Here is a 23746-nt window from a genome sequence, read left to right on the forward strand (position 1 = left end):
CATCTGCATGCACTTCTGAAATACCCTAACAATACAATGGTTCCCCCGATTCACAGCCAGAAATACTTAAAGTCAAAACAGCTGAAAAAAAAAAAACACTCAGGACAGAAAAAAAACAAACTTTTTAAATTCCATAATGAAACCATTTCATTCAGTGGATTCCCTCTAAATATTCTTAAAGTTCAGATCTCAGATAACGTGTTAATGTTAATAAAACCTACAAAGAATATTGGATCCATTTTAGGCTGTAATATGAGGAATTTTTGTATATGTTTCAGGGGACCCTGAGACTCCAGCTGTAAACATGGCTGCGTCCAGTACAACTTTTAGTCCATTGTTGTCTTTATTCACATTCTTTATATTTTGTGTCTGTTAGGTTTCTGTTGTAAACAGCAACGAATTGATATTCATGATTATGTTGAAATGTAAATCTGTTCTGCAGGAAATATGACTTTTTATCACCATACCATATTTATTTTGAAGTACGTATGTGCGTGGTGACATCATTCCTGTTGAATGTGGCGGCTCCAGTTGTCTTAGCTTTAGCTGCTAAAGTGAGCATTAATATGCTGCAGAATAGTTTACAGGTTAATGGAATCCACACTGGTGAATGAAAACATCTTAATTTGACATTATCTTAGCAAGAGAAGCTGATTTTGGACGGAGGCGACACAGGCAACCAGTTGTGTATATTTGCTAATATCTCACTAAGGCTCAGTAAGTCATGCAAGAGTAGGGACACGTCACTGGAAAAGACGACGTATAAAAAAAAAAGAAAATTTAAAAATTAAAAATTGATCTCCAAGTTTTATGAATTGATTTTGGTAATTAAATTTGAACTGATTTAAAATTAAATAATCAATTCTTTAAACATAGCTCTACCAAAACCCTGACTATTATGAAATGAAGTAAACTCAAATAAACAAATAAAAAGATAAAAATGATTGTAAACAGGCAAATTTCCACTGTCCCCAACATGAAACCAAGAGTAAATACACAAATGCAAGACAAAACCTTCAACAGCCTTCATCTCTGTTCTTCATGCCATTTTAAACAGCATGGTGTTAATACATATCCCAACAAACTACAGTAAACACACATGTGTTGTGTAAATCTGTTGAGACCACATGATGATTGCCTTACTTGTAAAGGTCAGGCTGTGGCTGTTCACACTCGATGGTGGCATTGAGAGATTCCAGATCCCTTTCTGTGTCTGGCACTGTGTAGTGTGTCTGGAAAGGTGGAAGAGGCAGCGAATGACATGTGAAAGCTGTGACTGACTTAGGTCAAGTGGTCATTTTAGCTTCCATGACTTCCTGCTCAGTGGAAGTACAGGAGATTGGCAGCACAGAAGATACTGAGATGTTGTGACAAACTGTGACAACTCAAAGTAGCAAAAAATTTAAACATTTCTGAGAAACTGGACAAGAGAAACTTCTACAGGACAGGCTGACAATCAGATAATTAAAAAAAAACTTATGCAATATATACAGAGTTTATAATTCCAATTAGTTATGCTGCTTGACTTCATAATTAAACACAGGTTAAAGCATTTATAGAAAATTGCATTAATTATTAAAATGAATCAATTCTCCTAATTCATACTCCTCATCCTAATGTGCATCACATAAATAGCTGATACTATGAAAGATTAAAATTTAAAGTCAAATTCTTTCCATCAAATTTGAATCAAAGTACAACATTTCAATGCAATGATATAATGAAAGTAGGCGAGAGAGCAATGCATCTTACCTTATGGTTGGATTCTCCATCCAGACTTGCAGTGGTGACGAAGCATGTGCCATCATCTCGGCTAGACTGCAGCAGTATTAAATCACAGGGAAAGGTCTCATCTTCCTCGACCTCCACAACATCTCCAACCTGAATTGAACCAAACAAAAACCAATGATGAAGATGCAACATCTTTTCTCAGGTAAAAGAAACTTATTAAATTAAGAGACTGAGATTTTACCACTATGGAGTAGGTAGACTAAAAAATTTGCAAAAAAATTCCAAGTTGTTGAAGATATTTTGGTACCACTGCTGGCTTTTGAGCAACCCATGTATGTGCCTTCTTTTATTACTGCTCGAATAGTCCTAACCCCTCTAACTTTAGCTTGGGCAGCCAATTATAAAATCCTCTAGTCTATTAAGCACTTTGATCAAGTTTAAGTTAGCAGAAAGCCGAACCAGCTTAAAATGAAGTTGCAATTTTGACAGATTGATGTCAGCAACTCTAGCAGACCTTTAACACAGCCAGGTTGGTCTGTTTAAATCTAAAAACGCATAAACACTTGTTTAAAAGGGAATATATAAGCCTCACCAAGTTTCTTATCACCCAGAACTTTAAAACTTGTTGCATTCATTGTACATCATTAAGTGGAAAGTCCAAAGATCTCTGCTGTTGTTTGGGATTTTGTTAACAACAAATTTTAAGCTATAATATTAGTAATGCCTTGTCAGTACTTTATTTCATATCTTGACTAAGAATTCTGTCTTCTGGTTAAAAACTGTTCCTGCCACACCCAACCCCAACATCCCAGTTGGAAGTTAGACATTTTAGTTTCCCCATTTGTTCCTGAATGCCAGTTCAGTGCATGACTTGCCACAAGATGGTTACTAAAAGAGAGATTACCAGAATTTTGTAGCCATGTTGCAGAAGGGAATGTGTTTTTAACAGAGTAAAACTGCCACTCATGTCTTTTTCTCTGAGTTTGATTAGATGCTGTATACTCACTTAGTAATAATGTGCATCAAGGATCACTGAGTGTAATTAATGTCAGAATGTCCATTTTTCAAAATGGGGCATGCTCCATGTATGTAGGAGTGAAATGACCCTCTCCAAACCCGTAAAACTGACTGATATTCTGAACTGTAAAAAACATGGTTTGAAAGGAACTATTATCCTTATCTAAAAAAAGCATAACATATTTTCTTTATTGAACATTTACCTTTTCAAACACTCGAAAATCTTTGAAACTGCTGAAAACTAAATTGGATTGCTTAAGAGAAGTAACATCAGCGAAATACCCTAGATACTTTATTATCATCATATCCATGTTTGAACATTGAATCAGTTCAGCAGACAGCACATGTTCTCCCCTGTGAATACACTCTAAACACAGTCATGCCACACTGCCAGCAGATCCACTCTGACCATATCCCCAAAGAATTATTTATTCCAACTGAACCAAGTTAAGATGTGTCTGCTAAAAGGTACCTTGATCTTCTCACTCTCCTTCCGTATCCTCTGGCCATCTTCAAGCACAGTCACAAGGTACTTGTTCACCTCATTGTCGGCCTTGTGCCGTAGCCAGTCTTCATATCCCTGTAGTAATTTACCAAAATCATCAGGGCACAAGAAAAGATAGAAATATTCCATGTGGCATTAGCATTCACAGGACACCAAAAGTCAAAACTGTAGAGCATAGTATATTTGTGGTTATCAAACTCAGGAGTGTGTGTTTTTCAGCTTCTAAAATGGAGGCACATAGAAGTTAAAAAAAAATCCCTGTTGTAAAGTTGCAAAAATATAAAATATTTGTATGCTTATAGTTTGATTATTAAATCCAGTGCTCCATCATAAAGTATATGAGTGCTTGCAGCAGCAGAATGTAAGACTGTCAAGCTGTGTATTTGAACTGTAAATTACACAATAATACAGAGTCAGGTGAAAACACAATATTGTTTGGGATGCAGTTTAGGGAAGACAAAAAAATAAGGTACTGACTTCCAAAGTACTTCAAGATAGTGACAGAGATAGGAGAGATGACACAGTAATGCAGGGGAAAGAAGGGGGACATTGCATGTGTGCAAAGGCTGAGCTTGAGCCAAAAAGTAGGCTTACCAGCAAAGGTGATAGAAGGAAAAAGTCTTATTGACTAATAGAAAGAAATTATGCCAGGGAAGAGACATGGCATTTCATGAATGGTCCTGAAAATTCATCTTATTGGTGTTCAAGGCCTGGCTGAAGGCAGTCCAGTACTATCAGTGCTTCCCATGTATTTGTGGAAGGAAGTCCACCCATTATTGTAAAATAATACATCTAAAGCTGGGATATTGTAGTAACAGTCAGAGAAGCAGACACTTCCCTTGATAATTTGTATGTTAGTAACAGACTTTCTCTCTCCTTTTTCTCACACTCCCTTAGAGTCCATTCCATCTTTATCCCAATCAGAACTTACCAGCAGAGCACGTTCATGCAAAACCCAAGAGAGCATAAAGCTGGATTTATACTCGCTGTCTGTGTAAGGTCAGTTACGGTTACCACGGTATGCTTCACGTAGGTCTGCAGAGGCTCAACCAGCCCCTCTTCCAAACCTGACGTGCACCCCTGCTTGCAGTGTGGTTACGCAGAATTACTCCCCTCTGATTGGTCAATTTGTGATTACTTGTTTCCAGATTTCTGGAGCTTCTTGCTGAATTTGTGTGGTTACCGCAGAAGAGAAACTGCAACACAACGCCGTAACCATACGCTCAAGTGCGAGAGCACATTTCACCGGTGTCAGCTGCACTGACCCTACCATGCGCAAGTATTAATCCAGCTTTAGCAAGGTCCTGTTTAGAAAAATCGCAGTGGGAGTTATGAAGGCAGCAGGACTTAATATGTTATATGGAGAGGGTAGAAGTATATAATGTGATAAAAGACAATGAGAAAATGAGAACCTGGGAATAGAAATCCCAATGACATTTCTGTTATCAGCACTAATGAACCTCATTAGGCAGTATCTTACCTGTTTGATAGCTGTTACTGTAATCACAAAAAATAAAGGTAGGCCACTAGTGACTGGGCTGGTGGGGGTGTCCACTATCACCTATAGACAGAGAGAAAAGCAATCAAGTTACACAAAATGTTTATGTTAACATATGACTTTGAAATGTAAAACTATGCATTCCTGGTCATTATTACAAAGTTTTACTGTAGCATGTTCTGTGGCTGCAGCAGGGGCAGTGTGTGCTAACGTGTTCTAAAAAACTTCTTTATTACAGTGCTCCTTAAAGCAGTTTAAGAAAGTGAAACACAGAAAGAGATGAATAAAAAAAAAAAAGATAGAAAAGGTGGGGCTTGCCCTCAAAATACAGGGGGTAGTCCACTTCTCATGCATTTCTACAAGTATACATTTGTTTGTGAGTAGGAAAGATGAAGAAGACATTTTACATTTTTAAGGGAAGCAGAAGAGGCTCTGGGCCGCAGAATTTTTAATCAAGCCAGCTAGGGACTGAGTGCATAATCTGCAGGCATGCCAACACTTCTGTTTTTCTGCCAAAACATGGGAGACGACCAGCAGGAGGCTTCGTCTACTCACCTTACCTGCCTGAGCTATGTGCAAGTGAATAGAGAGGTACATTATGTGTACATGTATTACATTTGTTAGGACTTGTGTCCAATAAGAATTTTGACCCAGTGATCAAGTAATCCCAAACAATCTGTTTAAGAGCAGTATCAGACAGAGGCCCAAAGCTCAAAACCCTAGAACACAAAAGCCTTGTGTGTTTTAAAGCATCAGAAAGACTTATCCTGGCATTCCTTATTCTGCAGAAAGCAGATTGCCTGCCTGTTTGCCTCCCCCAAACCCCCCCCCCCCCCCCCCCCCCACCCACCGAATTAATCGTAACTAGTGACTCTGGTGAGACAGAGATAATACAAGTAATACTACTGCTACTGAAGTGGCTTCAGGTATTGAGAGCCAGACACGAGAACGCTCAAAGCTTCAAAAGAGCAGTGCAAGTACATGAAAATGGTGCATGTAGCCATCTGTTAAAGACTCTACATCTCGCTCCTCCCAATTCACTGACTTGTTAGTGGGTCAATGAAAGCCTCTTGAGAAAAGCTCGATTTACCCTGCTTATGTGAACAGTGCATTGATGGACATGACCAAATTCTCAAAGCTGAACAATACCTTTAACATTAATATGCTAAACACTGAAAAAGAATGACAAAACACTTTATAAAGTTCATAAAATAGATTAAATTACATATCCCCTTAAATTAATTTAGAGACTGAACTATAGAAACTACAGGAAGGCTCAAGAACAGAAAGTCCCAGTGATGTAGCAGCCAGGTGGCCAAATACACACTGACACCAAAGTACAAAATTATTTAGCAAACAGATTCTAAATATGTTATTGATCAATGAAAAGAAAATAGGGGGCTATAAAAAAATACAACAGATGCTGGTTATTTTGTGATGTCTGTGTATTAACAGTGATTCTTGCAAAAACAAAACAAAAAAAGAGGAACTTTCATCTGACATTATGACCACATTCACACAGAGAAGAAAGCCTTTTGATTTTAAATTAAGTTTGTCAAGCAGACAGAAGCTTTTCCAGAAAGGTGTGCATCTACACAATACCACTGAAAATGCTATAGTACTATTGGCAGGTCCACTATAACCAATGGTTTTCCAAAAATAAACAAGAGAGTGAATTTCATCGGATATTAGGATGGTATTCAAAGAAGTCCATGGTTCATGGCCTGACCGAAAGGTTCCCGGATCTTGTGGCAACAAAGCATGTCCAAACCATGTGCTGAAAGTTACTATGATGTAACGATCAGCACAGAGTCAGTGTCACATGTCATGTGTTGAAATTCATATGAACTTGTATTCAGCCAGTTCACCTGGTGATATTTAAATATTTGAGCTTTGTTTCGTTTGATCAACGTGTCAACAGATGGTGCTTCTTTTTTGGCCAACAGTGGTTTGTGTTTCAGGAAGTCAAAGTTGATTGGTTCCAGATGCTGCTGATGTGTGTAAAAGCATTAGTTCCTGTTCTGCATGCTGCTTATCATTTTGAAAAACATTTTGGGTTGCCTTACATAGTAATAAACAGATGTAAAAACCTAAACTGTGTGCAATCAATCGAGATTTCAGCATATTGGATATGTTACTTAACACATTTCTACAGTTCCTTCAAAAGCAGCACACTTGTCTTTCTCAAGACTAGCAAATGGTCACTGCAATTAGCTTTTTCATTACATGATAAGGCTGAGGTTCAGCTAAGAGTTTAAGGATCTTTTTGGTAACAGCCCTGTAACAGCTGAAGGAGGAAGCTGCTTACTGTAATGTCAGGACAAGTTCACACCGAATGGTCTGATCTGACGGTGACAGGAAGAGGTTTGTTTACAACAACTAAATTCCAACTTAGTTCTTTTTATGTAGAGACAATAACCTGGCAAAACCAGAGCCATTTGTTTACATCTTAGCATATACAAACAAACCACACTTGACCTGACAAAGTTTCATACAGTCTCCGAAAGCTGGATTTGCACCTCTTCTGAGCTGGCTGAATTTGCAGTAGCAAAGTGTTTCTTCTTTTTTTCTGACATGACATCTCCTATAGGTTCTTAACTTGCTGGCTACATACATACAGTCATTTTGTGTTGCAGCAGTAAAGAAAACTAAGATCTACACAAAACCTTCCAGTTTTCTCCAACGAAACAACATAAAATCCTCCCAGATCTTTTGTCTCATGAATGAAATTATTTATAATCCCTCACTAAAATTCCAGAAGGCCAAATACCTTTTTTTTCCCACTGCACCAAATAAATATATAAATAAATACATTTTCAGCAATAGGAGTGAACAGTGCACTGCTGCTGATGTGCTGGTGTGATATGAGAGAAGCAAAGCAGCACAAGCCCTTCATCTGAGCTGAGAAGTGTGTCAGGATGAGCGACAGACAGCAGGTCCCCGGGGTCTCTAGGGCAGTGCTGTGGGTCCTCATGTCCTCCTACCCCATCACCCTCACTCACTCACTCTCATTTTCTGTCTGACTCTCTTGCATTGGCGTATTTCCATTCAATCAAATCCAGGCAAAGACATACAGGGGCTATTTATAGAAGAGTGGTGCTTTTTTATCAGCCTGTGTCTATTTGTGTTGCTCAGAAGTACAGAGGGCTCCCTGTTGACGTCAGCAGTGCAGCGCTGCAGAGATGGGGGTTATGCGAGATAGAAAGGGAGAAAGATATACAGGGAAAAAAAAAAAGAGTCTAAATAACGAGGTGAGACAAAAAGGAAATAGAGTAGAGTCAGAGTTGGATGACATCTGATTGTAGATAGAGCATTTGCATAAAGCCTCCCTCATACGAGAAGGATTTATTTCTGTCTGTGGAATAGAATTGCACATTCAATACACCTGTTTCTCACTAACATGATATAGCTGCATGGGAAAAAAAACTGAGTGGTTGGGATAAGGAGCCTCACCAGAGAGAGGTTGGATTAGTGGAGACATGCCAACCACACTGCAGCTTGGGTAAACACCATCAGCAAGCCGAGGACACCCACTGACTCATACATCATGTACACAGGCACACACACAAACATGCATTCAGACAAATGAACATTTTTCTCTCAACATACCACAAACCAAAAACCTTTGTGCAACAAACATGCAGCAACGGGCAGTTTCTGTGAGCGATGCAAGTACTTGGCGGTTTACTCCCACACTATTAACCGACCGTAATTTCGAGCATTACTTCAACTGAAAATTCCAGCAATTATATACTAGCCAAGGATAATACAGAATTAAATCTGACTAACTGAAAAAAACGCTGAGAAGGTGTCAGGTATAAACAAAGGCTCTGTAAACACACTTCAATTGATCAGATGTTGCTTGAGCATAATAGGATTTGTGAAACACAGAAGGCAGATATTTCTCAGTTTGTTACAGTACTGTGCTACTGGGAGTTGTCAATCTATGAGCTTGTTTAGTCAGTATGCAACCAGAAAGAGTAGATACTCCCCCGAGCAGGCCGAACGCCAGCACCTGTTTACACTAGAAGGCCATTTGCTGCCATAGTTTAGGTTGCTGCTAAAGGGAGAGAAGCAAGAGAGCAAAAAAAATCTCTTTTTGAGGAGAGGAGAGACTTTAAAGGACAGAAAAAAGATGCAAGTCGATGCTCTTTAGTCAGCGTTCTTGGCCTGCACAACAGTTTCCACTTAGAAGAAGACAGCGCACACCATACAAGCCAATAGTGACAGATGCACAAAACGAAATTTTGATCAACAAATTGGATAAAACTGAATGCAATTCTTGGTAAAATATTCTACTGTTTCTCTCAAGTAGTCACACCTTTAAAATAATATTACAGCATAATGACAGGAAAACATTATGCTAACAAGGATTTATCATAAAGACACAATCTACTCACTTGTAACCAGTTTATGAATTTGACTTAAAGAGCAACATCAGTTTAAGCAGCCTAAACAATGTTTAGAATGTAACGCAGCAGGAAAATGAAGGGGGGGCTTTTTTCACTTGCTGCACAGCTAAGCGTGCATGCAGCAGAGCAAAAAAACGAAGCTGTAGCAGGAATTGAAATTAAACATGATGACACAGAAGAACTTTAGCTAAAAAGGGAGATGCATCTGTGAACTGGAGATACTTTGCTTTTTAAAGGTCAGATGTGGATAAACAACCATTTTCAGCAAATGCTGTTTAGCTAAACTTGTTGCCCAAGACATCAACACGAGCAATTTGCAGCACCGCCTCAGCAAAAAGCATGCATTAGGGGGTTGGTTCTCAAACGTTTTGAGCCACAACTACCCACGATATCATACGTTGGTGTTCACTCGAACATCTTTATAAATAAGTAGGATAAAGTTGTTTTTGGTGGATTATGTTAACAGCTGTGACAAAGCACCCGTTTGCCGAAATTCAGTTTTTCTTGCCGAAACAGAGACAAATTCAGATTTTTAAAAAAGACCAGTGATAACTGTTTCTGGAAGATAAGAAATTCTAAGTTTAAAGCTTTAATAACATTACAAACAACATAAATAAGGAGGATACACACACATACACACACAAAGATTGATTGAAATACTGCAACTCGCTTTATTCTATTCTATATTTGATCAGTTTTTCCTCTGTCGTTAACAGCTGGTCCAGAACTGAGCTGCCCGCCCGCCTGCCGTCGTGCATGCTATCAAACCATGCTGATCATTGTGTGCTTTGTGTGACCAATTCAGACTGCAGACCTGAACAACAAGGTTACATCAACTTTCTAGCATTGACAGAAAACACAGACCTTCACATAGTGGACATGACTGCACTTCAAAACGGTCACAAACATATACCAAGTCATTGATAAATAAAGCTTATCTTTGTTTGTGTTGGCGCACACACAATGTTTGCACTCACCTGCACCAGGAAGATGATAAGGAAGTAGAAATTGGCAATTCTTCTAAACTGTTCAAACAGGTTCTTTGGTAGAAAGTTCCAGACTGTATACTGTATAGGGAGAAATAAAAACATGGATGAAGGTAAGACATATGAAACTAATATTACTATTTGTGGCTGTATTTTTGTGACTGTTCCTTAATTCAAATTCTGGTATGTTTTTCTAACCAAACTGAGTTACTTAAAAGAAAGACTTGGAAACTGAGAAAGATTAAAGACATTTAATATTACCAAAGATTAGAATTTAGTAACTATTATGTCTAACTTTGTGGTGAGAAAATAGGAAGGCAACTTCAATCGCTTGAACGCTCTGTTCTCTCGACTGCCCAGGGAGAGGGACCTTGGGGTATCAAAGGTATTCCATTGATTTAGATTAGTGATTTATCTCCTTAATTTGGCTACTCTTAAACGCAGAACGAATGAACTTAACAGATTGCTTTTGTTCTTTTTTAAGTGACTGTGACTGCTGGTACCGTTGGGGATGAAGGCAACACTTTTCCCTGGTTAAAATCCAGAGAGACAGCTCAACAATATCCTACGTGTAACTGCTGCACAACAGAGTGCCATAGTGAAAAATACAAATACAAACACAGGCTTACACATACACTTACAAACACCTGCACAGAAACAGCAATGAGCCATGATTATGAAGGGGAATGTCTGCATGGGGAGAGTGCTGAAATGCAGCAACAGCAGAAAGGTCCATCTCATTTTGCTGGAGAGAAAACAAAGTAAAAGTAATGAGAAAAAGAGGGGTGGCAGCAGTGAGGGAGGATGAATGTGGTGGTGCAGCAGCAGCAAGAGTAAGAAAAGTAGTAGAGTGGTCATTGCAGAGCGCAGAAGCAACAAGATGATGGAGAGCATAGGCAGCAAAAAGCATAAACACTACAGCTGAGGGTAATTAAAGGCTGTTTACTCTGACATTCTAGCAGAAGCCGATTGATTGGTCTCCGTTCACTGGGACCTTCTGCACCAATATAAATCCCATGACCATCTTTATCACACACTGATTCCTCTTCTTCATCATTTCACTTATGCCATTCATAAGCGTGCCAGCACCTTCCTGAGCTTGCTGTTGACATGGGATAGATGGGCGGGACTTAGGTGGGGGGCAGTCTGAGGGAAGACACCTGAAAGCAGACACGTGCTAACAACCTGTAAAATGTCTGAGGCCATGCATCCTAAAACATTCTTTAAAAAATCCTGTATGCATGGCTTTTAAGGCGGATTTATACTCACGCCACGTAGGACTGCAGAGGCTCAACGCGCACCTCTTCCAGACCTGAAGTGCACCCTTGCTACGCAGACAGGTTACGTGGAGGTACTCTCTTGTGATTGGTCAGTTTGGGATCACGTGTTGCTGGATATCTAGATTTCTATGGTAACCACCGATTTTAAAAACAATAACCAGTGGATCAAGTTGATGAGAAGCTGATTGAATTATTTCTGTTTCCTGCTGCCACCTTCAGATTAGGAGAAGAAACTGCAACACGACACCAAAACAACGCGTACCCCCTACGCTCGAGTTCAAGAGTAAATTCACCAGCATCAGTTACTCCGTAGCCGACTGCACGCAGATGCCGCGCAAGAATAAATCTGCCTTAAGACAGCAAGTAGAGGATTTCAAATAACAAATTATCTTATCCAGTTTTTTCAGACTCAATGGAGAAACGTGTGACATGGTGTTTATGTCATGGTGTATCTGTCTGAGTTAACACAGTGATGACATATGTCCTGCCCTTGGCATGGAAGCACTGACTAACTAAAAAAACAAAAACAAATGGGTATATGGATATCATCTTAGTATAAACAGGGAGAGTGACACTGACATATGTATTTGGGGTCCTAGACAAGCTTAGTACACATCTCTTTGGTGAGCTGCCCACAAATAAACAACTCTCATATGCCAGCGGATACAGTTTTATTATGCTTAATACTTTATTTCTAAATAAACATATCACTTTCAAACACCTGTGTTGTTTAACCAGCAGCAATGCATTTCTGTGTCTGCATGGTTAAAATTTTACTTCTTACACATGAATTGTCAGTTGATTATGCAGCCCTTCAACATTGTCTGGGACACATTTGAGTACATACAACTAAAACAGCAAGTTTACAAATGTGGTCTGAGCTGCCAGGTCTTTGTGCATCCTGAATGCATATTAGATGCATTCACACCTGCATATCATTTTACATCAGATCGCCCACCGTGCATGTTAATACCTGCTGTGAGCAGGTTGGAGTGTGTTTCTTACCTTAGAGGACACGATCCTGTTGTCACAGAACTTGGGTGGGATGAAAGCCTCAGTGGCAGGACTGGGCCGATGACCAACGTAGATTGTCCTACTGTCTACTCTTCTCTCATCACCTCCAAGCTAAATGACGAAGCATCAAGTGGGAGTGGATGAACACAGGACGACATAAACAGATAAAGAAAAGATACTTTTAAGACAGTGCTCTAGAGTGCAACCATTTCAGTCGCACATAAAACCAAAAATTTATCGAGTGTTAACTTTTTTTGTGGATGCAACAGTTCATCTAACATGTCATCGGTCTAAGTTACTTATGCTCTTGAATGCCTGTCTCCAATTCAGTGTTCAGTCCTCTCTTGCCTGAGCTAAGGGAAGACTAACATAGTGATAAAAAAAGTCAATTAAAAGGCAGAGACGGGGTGGGTCTTCAACTCTGACTGGCTCTGATCTGCAATTTAGTGTTTGTTGGTTTGAACATGTAATATTGTGGCATATGATATATTCAAAGAGGAGCTGCCTTTCACAAAATTCAAATCTAAGTAGATAATAATCACAAAAAAGACTAAAACCAAATCCAGAAGAGGGAAATTTGCCAGAAGAAGCACAGCCTGAGTCTTAATTTAGTTTTGTTAAAATAATGTTTCCCTTTTTTTCTTTTTTTTTTATTTCTACTTAACATTCAAGATTTAAATAATGGTAAACTTTTCCTATACCTCCTCATTATTATTCACAATAATTTAATTACCATTACCAGCATTTATTTATTTATATATATATATATATATATATATATATGTATACACACACACACACACACACACACACACAGCAACCTAACATCTGAAAGAGGAAAGACTGGCCTGTTTGACCCACGTAAATTTAGTGGCTGGGCCATTCCTCTTCAGTAAAAGACCAGTAGAATGAATCACAGAACGAGACACAGAAGCCAGGACTGGTCATATTTTTGTAGGGTTCTTCTTATATAAATCTCAAAAAGGCTTGTATAAATCATCCTATTCAATGTTCCACACAAATGTGTGTTGTACTTCTACATAATCTCTTTACAACAAGCAAAATCAAGTTAAAACTGAAAAGTAATAAATACAGGTGTAATTGTAGACAGATGGAGCTGTTTTTTGTAAGGAATAAATTCTGTAGAAAATCAGTCTCAGTATGTACAGATCACAACTCATTTGAAATGATGCAACAAAAATCTGTGGGAGAAGACTGAAGAAACTGTTTAGTCAGATTTTCCTGAACATGATTGAGAAAAGACACATTTTATTAAGGAAAAAATAATAGACAGCATATTGTCAGGTGGTTTTATAGGTTAGTTGTCTCTAACGTTTGTTTTGACTGTTGTTAGTGTTAACTGTACCCACTGACCAGTGAGCTGTTGCATTTTAAGAAGCTAAAAGCTTCAGTCTGTCATTAGCCAAAGAGATGCTTAAACTCTGAGCTGTAAGATTATGTATTATTCATTTTATGCTCCTTTACTTCACTCATATCACACCTATTACATAACAAAGCTCATTGATATGTTTGTAAATAATTTAGCAAGAAAGCCAACTCGGGCAATTTGAAATGTGGTAATGTCTGAAGGACAATATAATTCAGATCATTAAATGTATTTGTGATTTTGCAGGAACATTAGTAAAGCTTCTGTTTTTCCATTCACTGCCACTGAAAGGAAAATTTGTGCCTCTAAACTTACAGCAAGTCATACACACAAACCGTGTTCTTGGAAGACCAAATGCCTCATACATTTACAAAGCTTGGCACACACTGTTCTCTCTCTGACCTCAATTTTTTTTTGCCTGACCCCCCAAACCAAACAAATCCAACAACTTTGGGTAGACAGCTACAAGGACAGGTACATCTTGAAAATGTCAATATACTGGATCAGCCAAAAATGCTTCATCCATATTTTGCTTCCACCATCAAGGGTTTCCTCCAGTATGTTTTTTAAAACTGTGGGGGAGGGCTTTTCTCTCCCCCACTTGTCTTTTCATGAGATTTATTTAATGAACAGCTGATCGAGATGCTGTGAAAGTACGAAAATGTGTACATTGCATTCGGCATTTAAAGACACCAACCCCACCGCATGCACAACCCCGACCTGCCACAGAGGAAGTTTCACAGTAAACATGAAATAGCTGGTTCAGTTGTTCATTGCACGTAAAGACACAAACCCCCCCCCCCCCCTTTTTTTCTAGTTCTAGCGGTCTTAAGAAGTTCTCACTTCGCATGGAGTATGACACTTTTTTTTTTTATCACCTCTTTGCCACCATTTGAGCAAGCTGCAGTAGAACTAGACAGGAAGTTGATATTAGTTCATTTTTCAAAACTGAATTATTTGTAGAGCAGTGTCTCGTTTCCTGAATACAATTTTATCTTATTATGGTCAGTATATGTACTTTATGTTCATATGGATCTATTCATACAATATAATTTACATTAGTGAGATCTGAAAAAAAATCATAATTCTAAAGGTATGCCAGCTTTTATTTTGCTGTGACGGTGCGCCACGATCATTTACATGTAGCAGAAACCCTACTATCCCATCCTATCCTATCCGTTCCTAGCCTATCCTTTACTTCGTTTCTTATCTCACAGTAGATAAAAGTTATTTCCAATGCCTTAAAAGTTAATCTTGTCAATAAACATTTATATATGATAGCAATAAATGGACTATGTCAGTGCAGAGCCAAGCAATATCAACTTTAATTGTAAAATGTGTTAAAGTGCTTGTTATTATCCATCAATTAGGAGGTGCATATAAAGATGATAAGAGCTTGTTTTTATTTTATTCATTAATCTATTTTTTGTGTGTGCATGTGTGTTCAAAATGTATGTCAGAGTGCACACAATACTTGTCTTTGGTGCAAAACTGTCAAATCCATAGATAAAGGAATGATAAAGATCATCAGAATCAGTTTTTTATATCATATCATTTACTGTAAAAATTCATATTAGCATGCTGAGCACAGTGATTGTGTAAACAGTATAAAGTAACCCACCACTACCTGCTTATTTGTCTGTATTGTGACTACTGCAGTAATTTAACAAAAGTACTGAGTATACTTGACTAGGTTCAACTTAGTAAGACATGAACGGAATAATCCGCAACAAATGACTAATATTTATTCTGCAAGGGGCCACAGATAGCTTTTTCTGAAATTGTGAGTAAGTTGTTGGTAACAATAGAATTATAACCTCTTCTTCCTCACTTTTACTACTTTTTTTAACATTGTCTGCATCTAGGAAGGTGTCATCTAGTGAAGTTGAATTATTCCAGTAAAGCGTCCAATCAACTAATATTAAAAGAAGTTAACTCATGCATGAAACAAACTTTTTTTGTTGTTTTGAATATATTTGTACTTTTACTATATGACATTTTACAAATAGAATGACTTTTTGTGTTTTTTGGTCCTTCTACTTAACTTAGGTATCAAATGGCCAATAAATAAGTAAACAAATAACTAACTACAATGCATGTTTACCTCAATTCTCTCTTGGGATAGCCTGTAAATTTCTTATCCTGGGTTTCTGTAACTCAGTGTAACTTACTAAATTCATGATGTGCATTTTCACAGGAAAATCTGTCTAAAATGAAAAGCTAAGATGAAAGCATTATTTCAGACGGTGACTACACATCTCAATCACCCTTTGCTCTGGCAAATTGAAAACATCTGTCAGCGAGATTAGCTTATTAATGTTGTAAAACAATAAATCAAAGCATTATTCAAGAGTACACATGATTTTTTAAATATTTATGTTCAAGTTTAAGTTGTCCTAAAAATATTGTGTTAGTAAATTATTAAGATTATGCTGGCAGATGATCTCCTTTTTATCTAGTATTTTTTTTTATCTAGTTTTGAGACAAATATTTTTATGTGATTAAAATGTGATTAATCAAGATTAATTAATTACAAGGCTTGTCATTTTTTTTTATTTATTATTTTTATGTGATTAAAATGTGATTAATCAAGATTAATTAATTACAAGGCTTGTCATTTTTTTTTATTTATTATTTTTATGTGATTAAAATGTGATTAATCAAGATTAATTAATTACAAGGCTTGTCATTTTTTTTATTTATTTATTATTTTTATGTGATTAAAATGTGATTAATCAAGATTAATTAATTACAAGGCTTGTCATTTTTTTATTTTTATTTATTATTTTAACTTAAGTCCCAACCTTAATAAAAAATATATTAAAGCATATTTTGTAGGGTGCGCACACTTGCGCAACCAGCTTAATGTACTTTTATTCTTACTTTTAGTCCCCTAACAAATCTAATTTAATATGATTTATTATGGTATTAATTTTTAACGCTACAAAAACCTGGCTTTTTAAAAGGGGTTGTGTGCATACTAGCTTTTATATTGACTGTACCACATGCTAAAAGAGAAAAGAGAAAACCTATCCGTTTAAAATAAGGAAGTGGTCCACATTCTGAGGCTCTAAAGATTAGAACAGAACTGTAGAACAGTCATTGATTTAGTGGTGGATTCACTGGAAAATATAATGAGGGTCAGATGATAGGGCCCACTTCATTTTTGAGCAGTTACGTGATCACAATGCTCATCTCAAAACTAGCTCAGGACCATACAAGAAATGCTAATGCAGGGAAAAATAGAATTGCTTGTATTATATTTTCCTCCACATTTTTAAAGGTCATACAGAACAATTCAAAGTCAATGACCTTAGCAAGTTAATAAAAATAAATAAATAAATAAAAAAGTTAGGTGGCAGTATGTAAATTTCAAACTATAGATACATTCTTCATTAAACGGCATTGGCAAAGATCAATAAAGCAAACATCCAATGCTCAATTGAGCTGAGATGTAATTGCTCTGTCAGGGGAAAAACAGTTGCATTAGAGAATTGAGTGAGGCTGAAACTTTACATTAAATTATACTCTAAATCAAATTATGTATACATTGTGAAATGAGCACAAGCTGGGAAAGGGAAGAAAGGTACTCCACCAAGAGCAAGAGGAACGCAAGCCTGCATTCAGCCACTGCCAAACTCTCAGTGATGACTCTGGTCTGATGACACTGCGTCCTGTCACCCAAGCTCTCTATTCACTGACTATCCCGTTCTGTCACTGTCTGCTCCGAGTCGCAAGCCTCACAAAAGTTACTTTTAAACATAACGCATTGTTAAACTTTTCTTATATGATTTTATTAACTTGTTACTGTCCCTGAAACTGACTTGTACCATTTCTAATGCATTAGACTGCGGCTATTTAAGAACGCTTTACAAGTTCTTCAAACATAAATCACTAATACATGTAAGGATGATAAAAGAAAAATACAGAAAATGACTGAAACTTAACTGATGTTGTCTTTTACCTATCTAAACTCATTCTACTCTTACTGTAATCTTTGTAATAACAATCCTAAAAGTTTGGCTCAAAATATCAATACCAGCTGAAAGGTGTTGAATGCGTCTATGGCATAGGCTAATTTAATAATATGATGCTTTAGGATCAACATCAAAACTGAATTTCTGATTTATAAATGATCAGTTCTTCCTTAGACATGATTAATAATGAACTGTGGGTACATTTTGTATTTTAATCAACCGTTTAAGAAAAGATTAGAAAAGATTGTTGGAATTCTGAACTCTATGAGGTGGGAGACAAAATAAGCAAACTAATATCCAAGGGTTTCTTTCAGGCTAACAGCAATAAAAAAAATCCATTGTCATTCATTTTTTCTACGGCTTAGTCCAATTCAGAGTCGCATGGAAGGTGGAGTCTATCCCAGCAATTAGAGGCCGAGTGGCAGGGTGCACCCTGGACAGGTTGCCAGTCCATCGCAGGGTCAACACAGGGACAGACTACTAGTCACGCTCACATTCACTCCCAGGGAGAATTCAGGAAGAAGCCAAAGTACCCAGAGATAACCTATGCATACAAGGGGAAAACATGCAAACTCTACACAAAAAGGCCATTGTTCAAACCTTCCCCCAACCAAGAATCGAACCAGTGACATTCTTGCTGTGATGCTGCAGTGCTAACCACCACACCACCGTGCAGCCAAAAAATTTTAAATAATTTAATCTTAATTGATCAACACAAATTACTGGTTGTGCTGTTTGGAAGATAAAAAAAAATAAGCAGCAAACAACACAAGTTATACTTTTATACAGTTAAGATGAGTTCAGCTCTGAATTCCACTTACAATCTCCCAAACCTTGAGAACACCCACTGAACTGGGAGTCTTCTGGGAGTGAATTTAATCTAGGTTATACAACTGGAATAACAGATTGGATAATTAGGTTCCACAAAAGGTTCCTCTTCCCTGGGGAAAGTTGCAGTAGTCGAAATGCACCTAAGCACAACCCCCAGGAGACATCTGACTGGCACAGAAATAAAACAAGAAACACAGCTTTGTTTTACATAATTCTTACTCAAGCCAAGTTTGTCAGTGCAATCATATGGCCATGTAGCTTCTGCTGCTTTTACTCATAAATGCACAACCAATCCCTACGTCAGCAGGTTGTTTATAGTTCATGTGCTCATAGCAGTCTGAGGCTACATAAATACAATACACACCACATATAAAAGACTGACCTTCACTCTTGTTTAGTCTGTTGCCAGATATACAAACCAGTTTTCTGTTCTTCTTTCCTTTTTATGCTTTTATATACATATGTCAGAAACAACAATTCAATATTATTCATTATGTTCATAAAATATATTGAGTTGTTTTCAGGAAAAGATGTCTAAATTTAGTATGTCACAGCTCCCAACTATACCATAACAAGTACATTAAAGCATGACCACATGATAGGCCTGTTTTAAAACACCAAAAATTGTATTCAGCATATCCTAAATGTTTTGATATAGATTGATGTATAGCTTCTTTCTTTAATGAGTGGAACATCACCACCTTAAAATAAAAAAAAGGGGGGGATGGAAAGCTATCCTGATGTTCAGCTAGGAGTTGATGGACATGAAGCATGCAGGTTCAAATTATTAAACTACAGCAAAAATAATTAAGTCAGAATAAGGTGAAATATTTTCCAGGACTTGAATGCCCCAAACCAATCAAATATTCCTTGACTGGCAAGAAAACAATTTACAAGTTTAACTGTTGTCAGAATTTTCTATTATTTTTACTTCCATCTATTGTGTCAAAACTAATTAAACAGTGAATGTGTAGAAACATCCGTCTCATACAGTAGCTCATGTGATAATAAAGCAAACAAATCTTATAAAAAGTTAAAATGATAATTGGAAAGATTTGGACAAAATATTACCAACCAGTACATACTGCAAGATAATAAACAGCATCTTAAAAAAATGACTACATACATCACATACACATTACTTTAAAACAGTTTTTACAGAGACGGCAACTAAATCAATGAAAAGCAATACTTCATAATGATACTATAACAGGAGTTACCTCCATTATCGATTCACCATCACTTTGTCTATGTATAAAGACCACATGTCAAAAGCTATTCTCTCCTCTGTCCGCTGTTTGCACACAGTGATGAATTGCCTCACAGTGCAATAATAATCCAACTTGAACTGAGGGCTGAATCTAAGGAGCTGTTGTGAATAGGCAAAGGCTCATTGTTCTGGTAACATCCCTGCAGCTGCACAAGACACAAAGTGTACTCTACCATGGGCTGGTACTGGCCTACATTACACTTTGTCCCTCGACAATGGGGAGGAGGGGAACTCATCTAGACCTCACACCGAGAGTTGCTTCCTCAATTGTTAAGACTGCCTAAAAGGCCGCAAATTGATATTGTAACAAGAATTAGGATTTATTAACAACTTTTGAAATGTCACCAGCTAAAAAACAAAGAGATTTAGTTATTAGGTAACAGGTAACCTAAAGACTTCCCAAAATTACATATTTGACTGTTTCTGTGTAAAGAGGAAAAGCCAACTACTTCAAATATGGCCACAGTGGTTTGTTTATGCCAGTTGTTGTCTGACATTTTAAAAGCGATGTGAACCACAGCAAATCACAAAAGAAAGGAAATGTGTAAGCAAGTCACAACGCTGACAAAGGTCTGTGGTCAGTATTTGAGACATGCCATTCTTCTGAACAGATACTTACAAAAACCACAAAGGCACAAAAAGTAGCTTTTTACAATCTATAAACTGGTTATTTTTTAACTGGTTTATGGTCTTGAACTTCTTTTAGTGAGACTTTAAGATTGCATGTTACTTCACCCTCTGCAGTACGAACTTTGTCCCTATGCCCATGTTCTTTTAGGCCCATCAAGCGGGTAAACCCTGGATAGGACAGCTTAAGTGCACTATTTTCTAGAACCTCCCCACATTTTGTTTTAAGGTCATAAAAAAATGAGCACATTTAAAGCTGCAGCCTAGTCACACTTTTATCTATAATTAAAGAGAATTTAAAGTAGTGTAGCCTTAAATGGAATATGGTTTTCCACCCAAGTGCACTGGCTCTCTGCATTTGTATGCGTGTGCGCGACAAATTTAGCTACTTAGATGAAGGTGCTTGATCCAGCTGCTTTTCCCATGTAGAGTAAGGATTGTAACTTAACTAAACTGCACGCTACAATTGTTTTTTCTCTCCCCTTCCACCATGGCTGGCACAGAGCCATGCAATGCCAACAAAAAGGCAATTACAGTACATCCCAGTGCTGACGCGCTTAAAAAAATCTCCATCTCAGCTACAGCCCTACTGATGACATTATCTTTAATAACGTACCAGGCTACACTAGCTGTAATTGCTATTCAATTAATTATCCTTGGACACTGCATCAGAGGCCAACAAGACTAATGACAAAAATCAATGTGGCTTTTTCCTTCGTCTGCTAAGAGGGCATGGTTGATTTTGGTTTTCTCACAAGCATTTCCTCCTGCTGAACTGTGACCACATTAAAGACACTACATTTTCTCTCAGGGACTGAGCAACACCACCTGCCTGGCTGGGAGTTTGATGTGGAGATAATCACTGTACTCTGCAGCTTAACTTAGGTGCTGGTCTTTTGGGAGGGGTAGCACATTCATATGTATTCTACCAAGTGTTAAAACCTCACATGCAAAGTGAGTACACCCCTCGCATTTTTGCAAATATTTCATTATATCTTTTCATGAGATAACACTATAGAAATTAAACTTTGATGTAAAGGACATCAAACTATAAAAACTAAACTTTGATATTCAGTATGTCAGAGTTTCATTTCTATAGTGTTGTCCCATGAAAAGATATAATAAAATATTAGCAAAAATGTGAAGGGTGTACTCACTTCTGTGAGATAGTCTATATATACACACACACATCTCAACATTCTCTTTACATCTCACAGCAAAGTGATGCTGGAGCTGAAGCATGGCACTAAAAATCTCTGGATGAGCCTTTATACATATATGAATGATGAAGATGCATTGAGTGACACTAGTCTGGCAAGAATACATGGGTAAGAAAAGGGAGGAGCAATGTGAGGAGAATTCAAAAATAAATGAAGCTACCTGAATTATTTATTGGTACAAACTGAGAATTCAATTTGGCTTCTGGAAGGAAGAAGAAAATTGCCACAAAAAGCCATCAATGGTTTCATGAACCACCCACTCCCTTGTCACCCACTACAGGAAGCCAGGAAAAGTCTGCCCATTAGGTGGTGAAAGTGATGGGAGAGGTGCAAAGAGGCTACAGGTCCAACCCTGCTTTTACTCTAGCTTCTTAGGGTTGAGTCACGCAGGGCTTTCCGGCCTACCCCACTATATTCCACCTGCCCTTCCTTCACACCACCTCCCTGCCCACACTAAATATATTTATTATCCCACTGTGTGTTGCAGATGAGCTCCTTTGGCTGCGTTTCCATTACTGGGCAGAGTGCAAGAGGCCAGACGGAGACAGGAAAAAAGAAAAAGAAATCAGAGTAAGCAATTCTGTTTGCCAGCAGGTTCGTGGTTGCAAGAGTAATGGGGGGAAAAACCAAGCACAGCTCTAATCAGTACAAATCTTTTCTGATCAAATAAGCCAGATAAATCAAATAGATGTACATACCTTGTATGTTCGCTCTTCCTAAATTGAACACTTACATGATCAACCAAGAGTGGCAGAGTTCTTGTATGTTTTCAGTTCCCTAATACATTTTCAACAGGTGCTTTTATGTTGTCGTTGTTGTATTGACTCTTTCATGTTTATTTTAATTAAATACATTTGCACAAAGCCGCATAATTAATATGGCAATGTGCATGTAGACATTGTCCAAATTGGGTGAAATACACACATCTTCCACCAATGGGAACTCCTGCCTGACCTAAGACACAGATGTGCAAAGTCCTGAAAGAAGAACCCTCACACATAGCCACATCCTCCATCAAGTACAAACAGAGCTGAAGCTGGTAGGTTTCAGTATTCAAAAGCTAAATTCAAAGGATGAAGCTAGCTGATTTCTCAAATGTCTCATTACATCTGTAGTTGTTCATATATCGAAATATAAACTGAAATAATTAAAAGCTCCTCTCAAAATTTTTGTCATACTTACATTTTTTTATAATTGTCTAAATAATACCATATCCATGCTTCACTGCAAATACTTCTGTTTTGTTTTGAGCAGTAAATGAGTTTACATTAAGCTACCTCTGCAGCAAATTTCATACCCTGTGGACAAATTCCAAATTCACCGTCTTGGACTGCATATAGTTTAAAGTAGCCCTTGTTCTGCCCAGCAACTTAGGTGCAGGAGCACCAAGCCCTCAACCTGCAGAGAGTAGTGATATTGGCCCTCTATGTGAGACAGGACCTCACAGCTAGTATTGCAGAGACTACCAGTGGCAACTGCTGCAAAGTTGGAGTCCATCATTGCGACATGAATTTTAGAGGACTACCTTGAGACAATACAAAAGATGGATGTAGCCATTATGATGTCGGCTCTTGGTTTGTTGACCACATTAAAGCCTCCGATTTGTCATTTGACCCATCACTATCTTGGGATTTCAGAGCCATAAATCACATGGCTCAGACTAAGAGCTTGAGGACACAAAACTAGTCCACTGGGTAGCGGACAGAACTCTCACCTGCCACTCAAACTGGCCCCAACTGAAATAACAGAATTAAGAATAAATGCAAGCTGGACATGGAGGCTGAATTAAAATTAACACCTTGTATAGACGTGATAATGGAGGGGCAAGAAACTACAGAGGGCAAAAAACTTCAGGCTAACATGAGTTCAAGAGAACCCACTATTTCAGTGTTGGCTGCCATAAACTGAAATTAGCATAACATGCCTTTGGTGTAAAAGTTTTTATTCAGGAAAAAAAAAAAGAAGAATAATAATCAGTAAATTCTGCAAAC

The 23746-nt window shown here is 37.7% G+C and overlaps 1 protein-coding gene across 9 annotated transcripts in view; it reads right to left on the reverse strand.

Moving 5' to 3' along the window:
- The window catches only part of atp11c (ATPase phospholipid transporting 11C), a 46488-nt gene that overhangs the window by 17428 nt on the left and 5314 nt on the right, over positions 1-23746 (reverse strand). For all 9 annotated transcript variants that reach the window (XM_041989919.1, XM_041989920.1, XM_041989914.1 and 6 more), the window contains exons 2-7: positions 12435-12554; positions 10141-10230; positions 4734-4814; positions 3221-3328; positions 1753-1881; positions 1144-1232 (exon numbers count right to left, since the gene is read on the reverse strand). In XM_041989919.1, coding sequence (XP_041845853.1) covers positions 1144-1232; positions 1753-1881; positions 3221-3328; positions 4734-4814; positions 10141-10230; positions 12435-12554 — 617 coding nt within the window. The remainder of the gene's footprint in view (positions 1-1143; positions 1233-1752; positions 1882-3220; positions 3329-4733; positions 4815-10140; positions 10231-12434; positions 12555-23746) is intronic.

The sequence above is a fragment of the Melanotaenia boesemani genome, chromosome 7 (genome assembly GCF_017639745.1).
Source record: "Melanotaenia boesemani isolate fMelBoe1 chromosome 7, fMelBoe1.pri, whole genome shotgun sequence".
Taxonomy (NCBI): Eukaryota; Metazoa; Chordata; class Actinopteri; order Atheriniformes; family Melanotaeniidae; genus Melanotaenia; species Melanotaenia boesemani.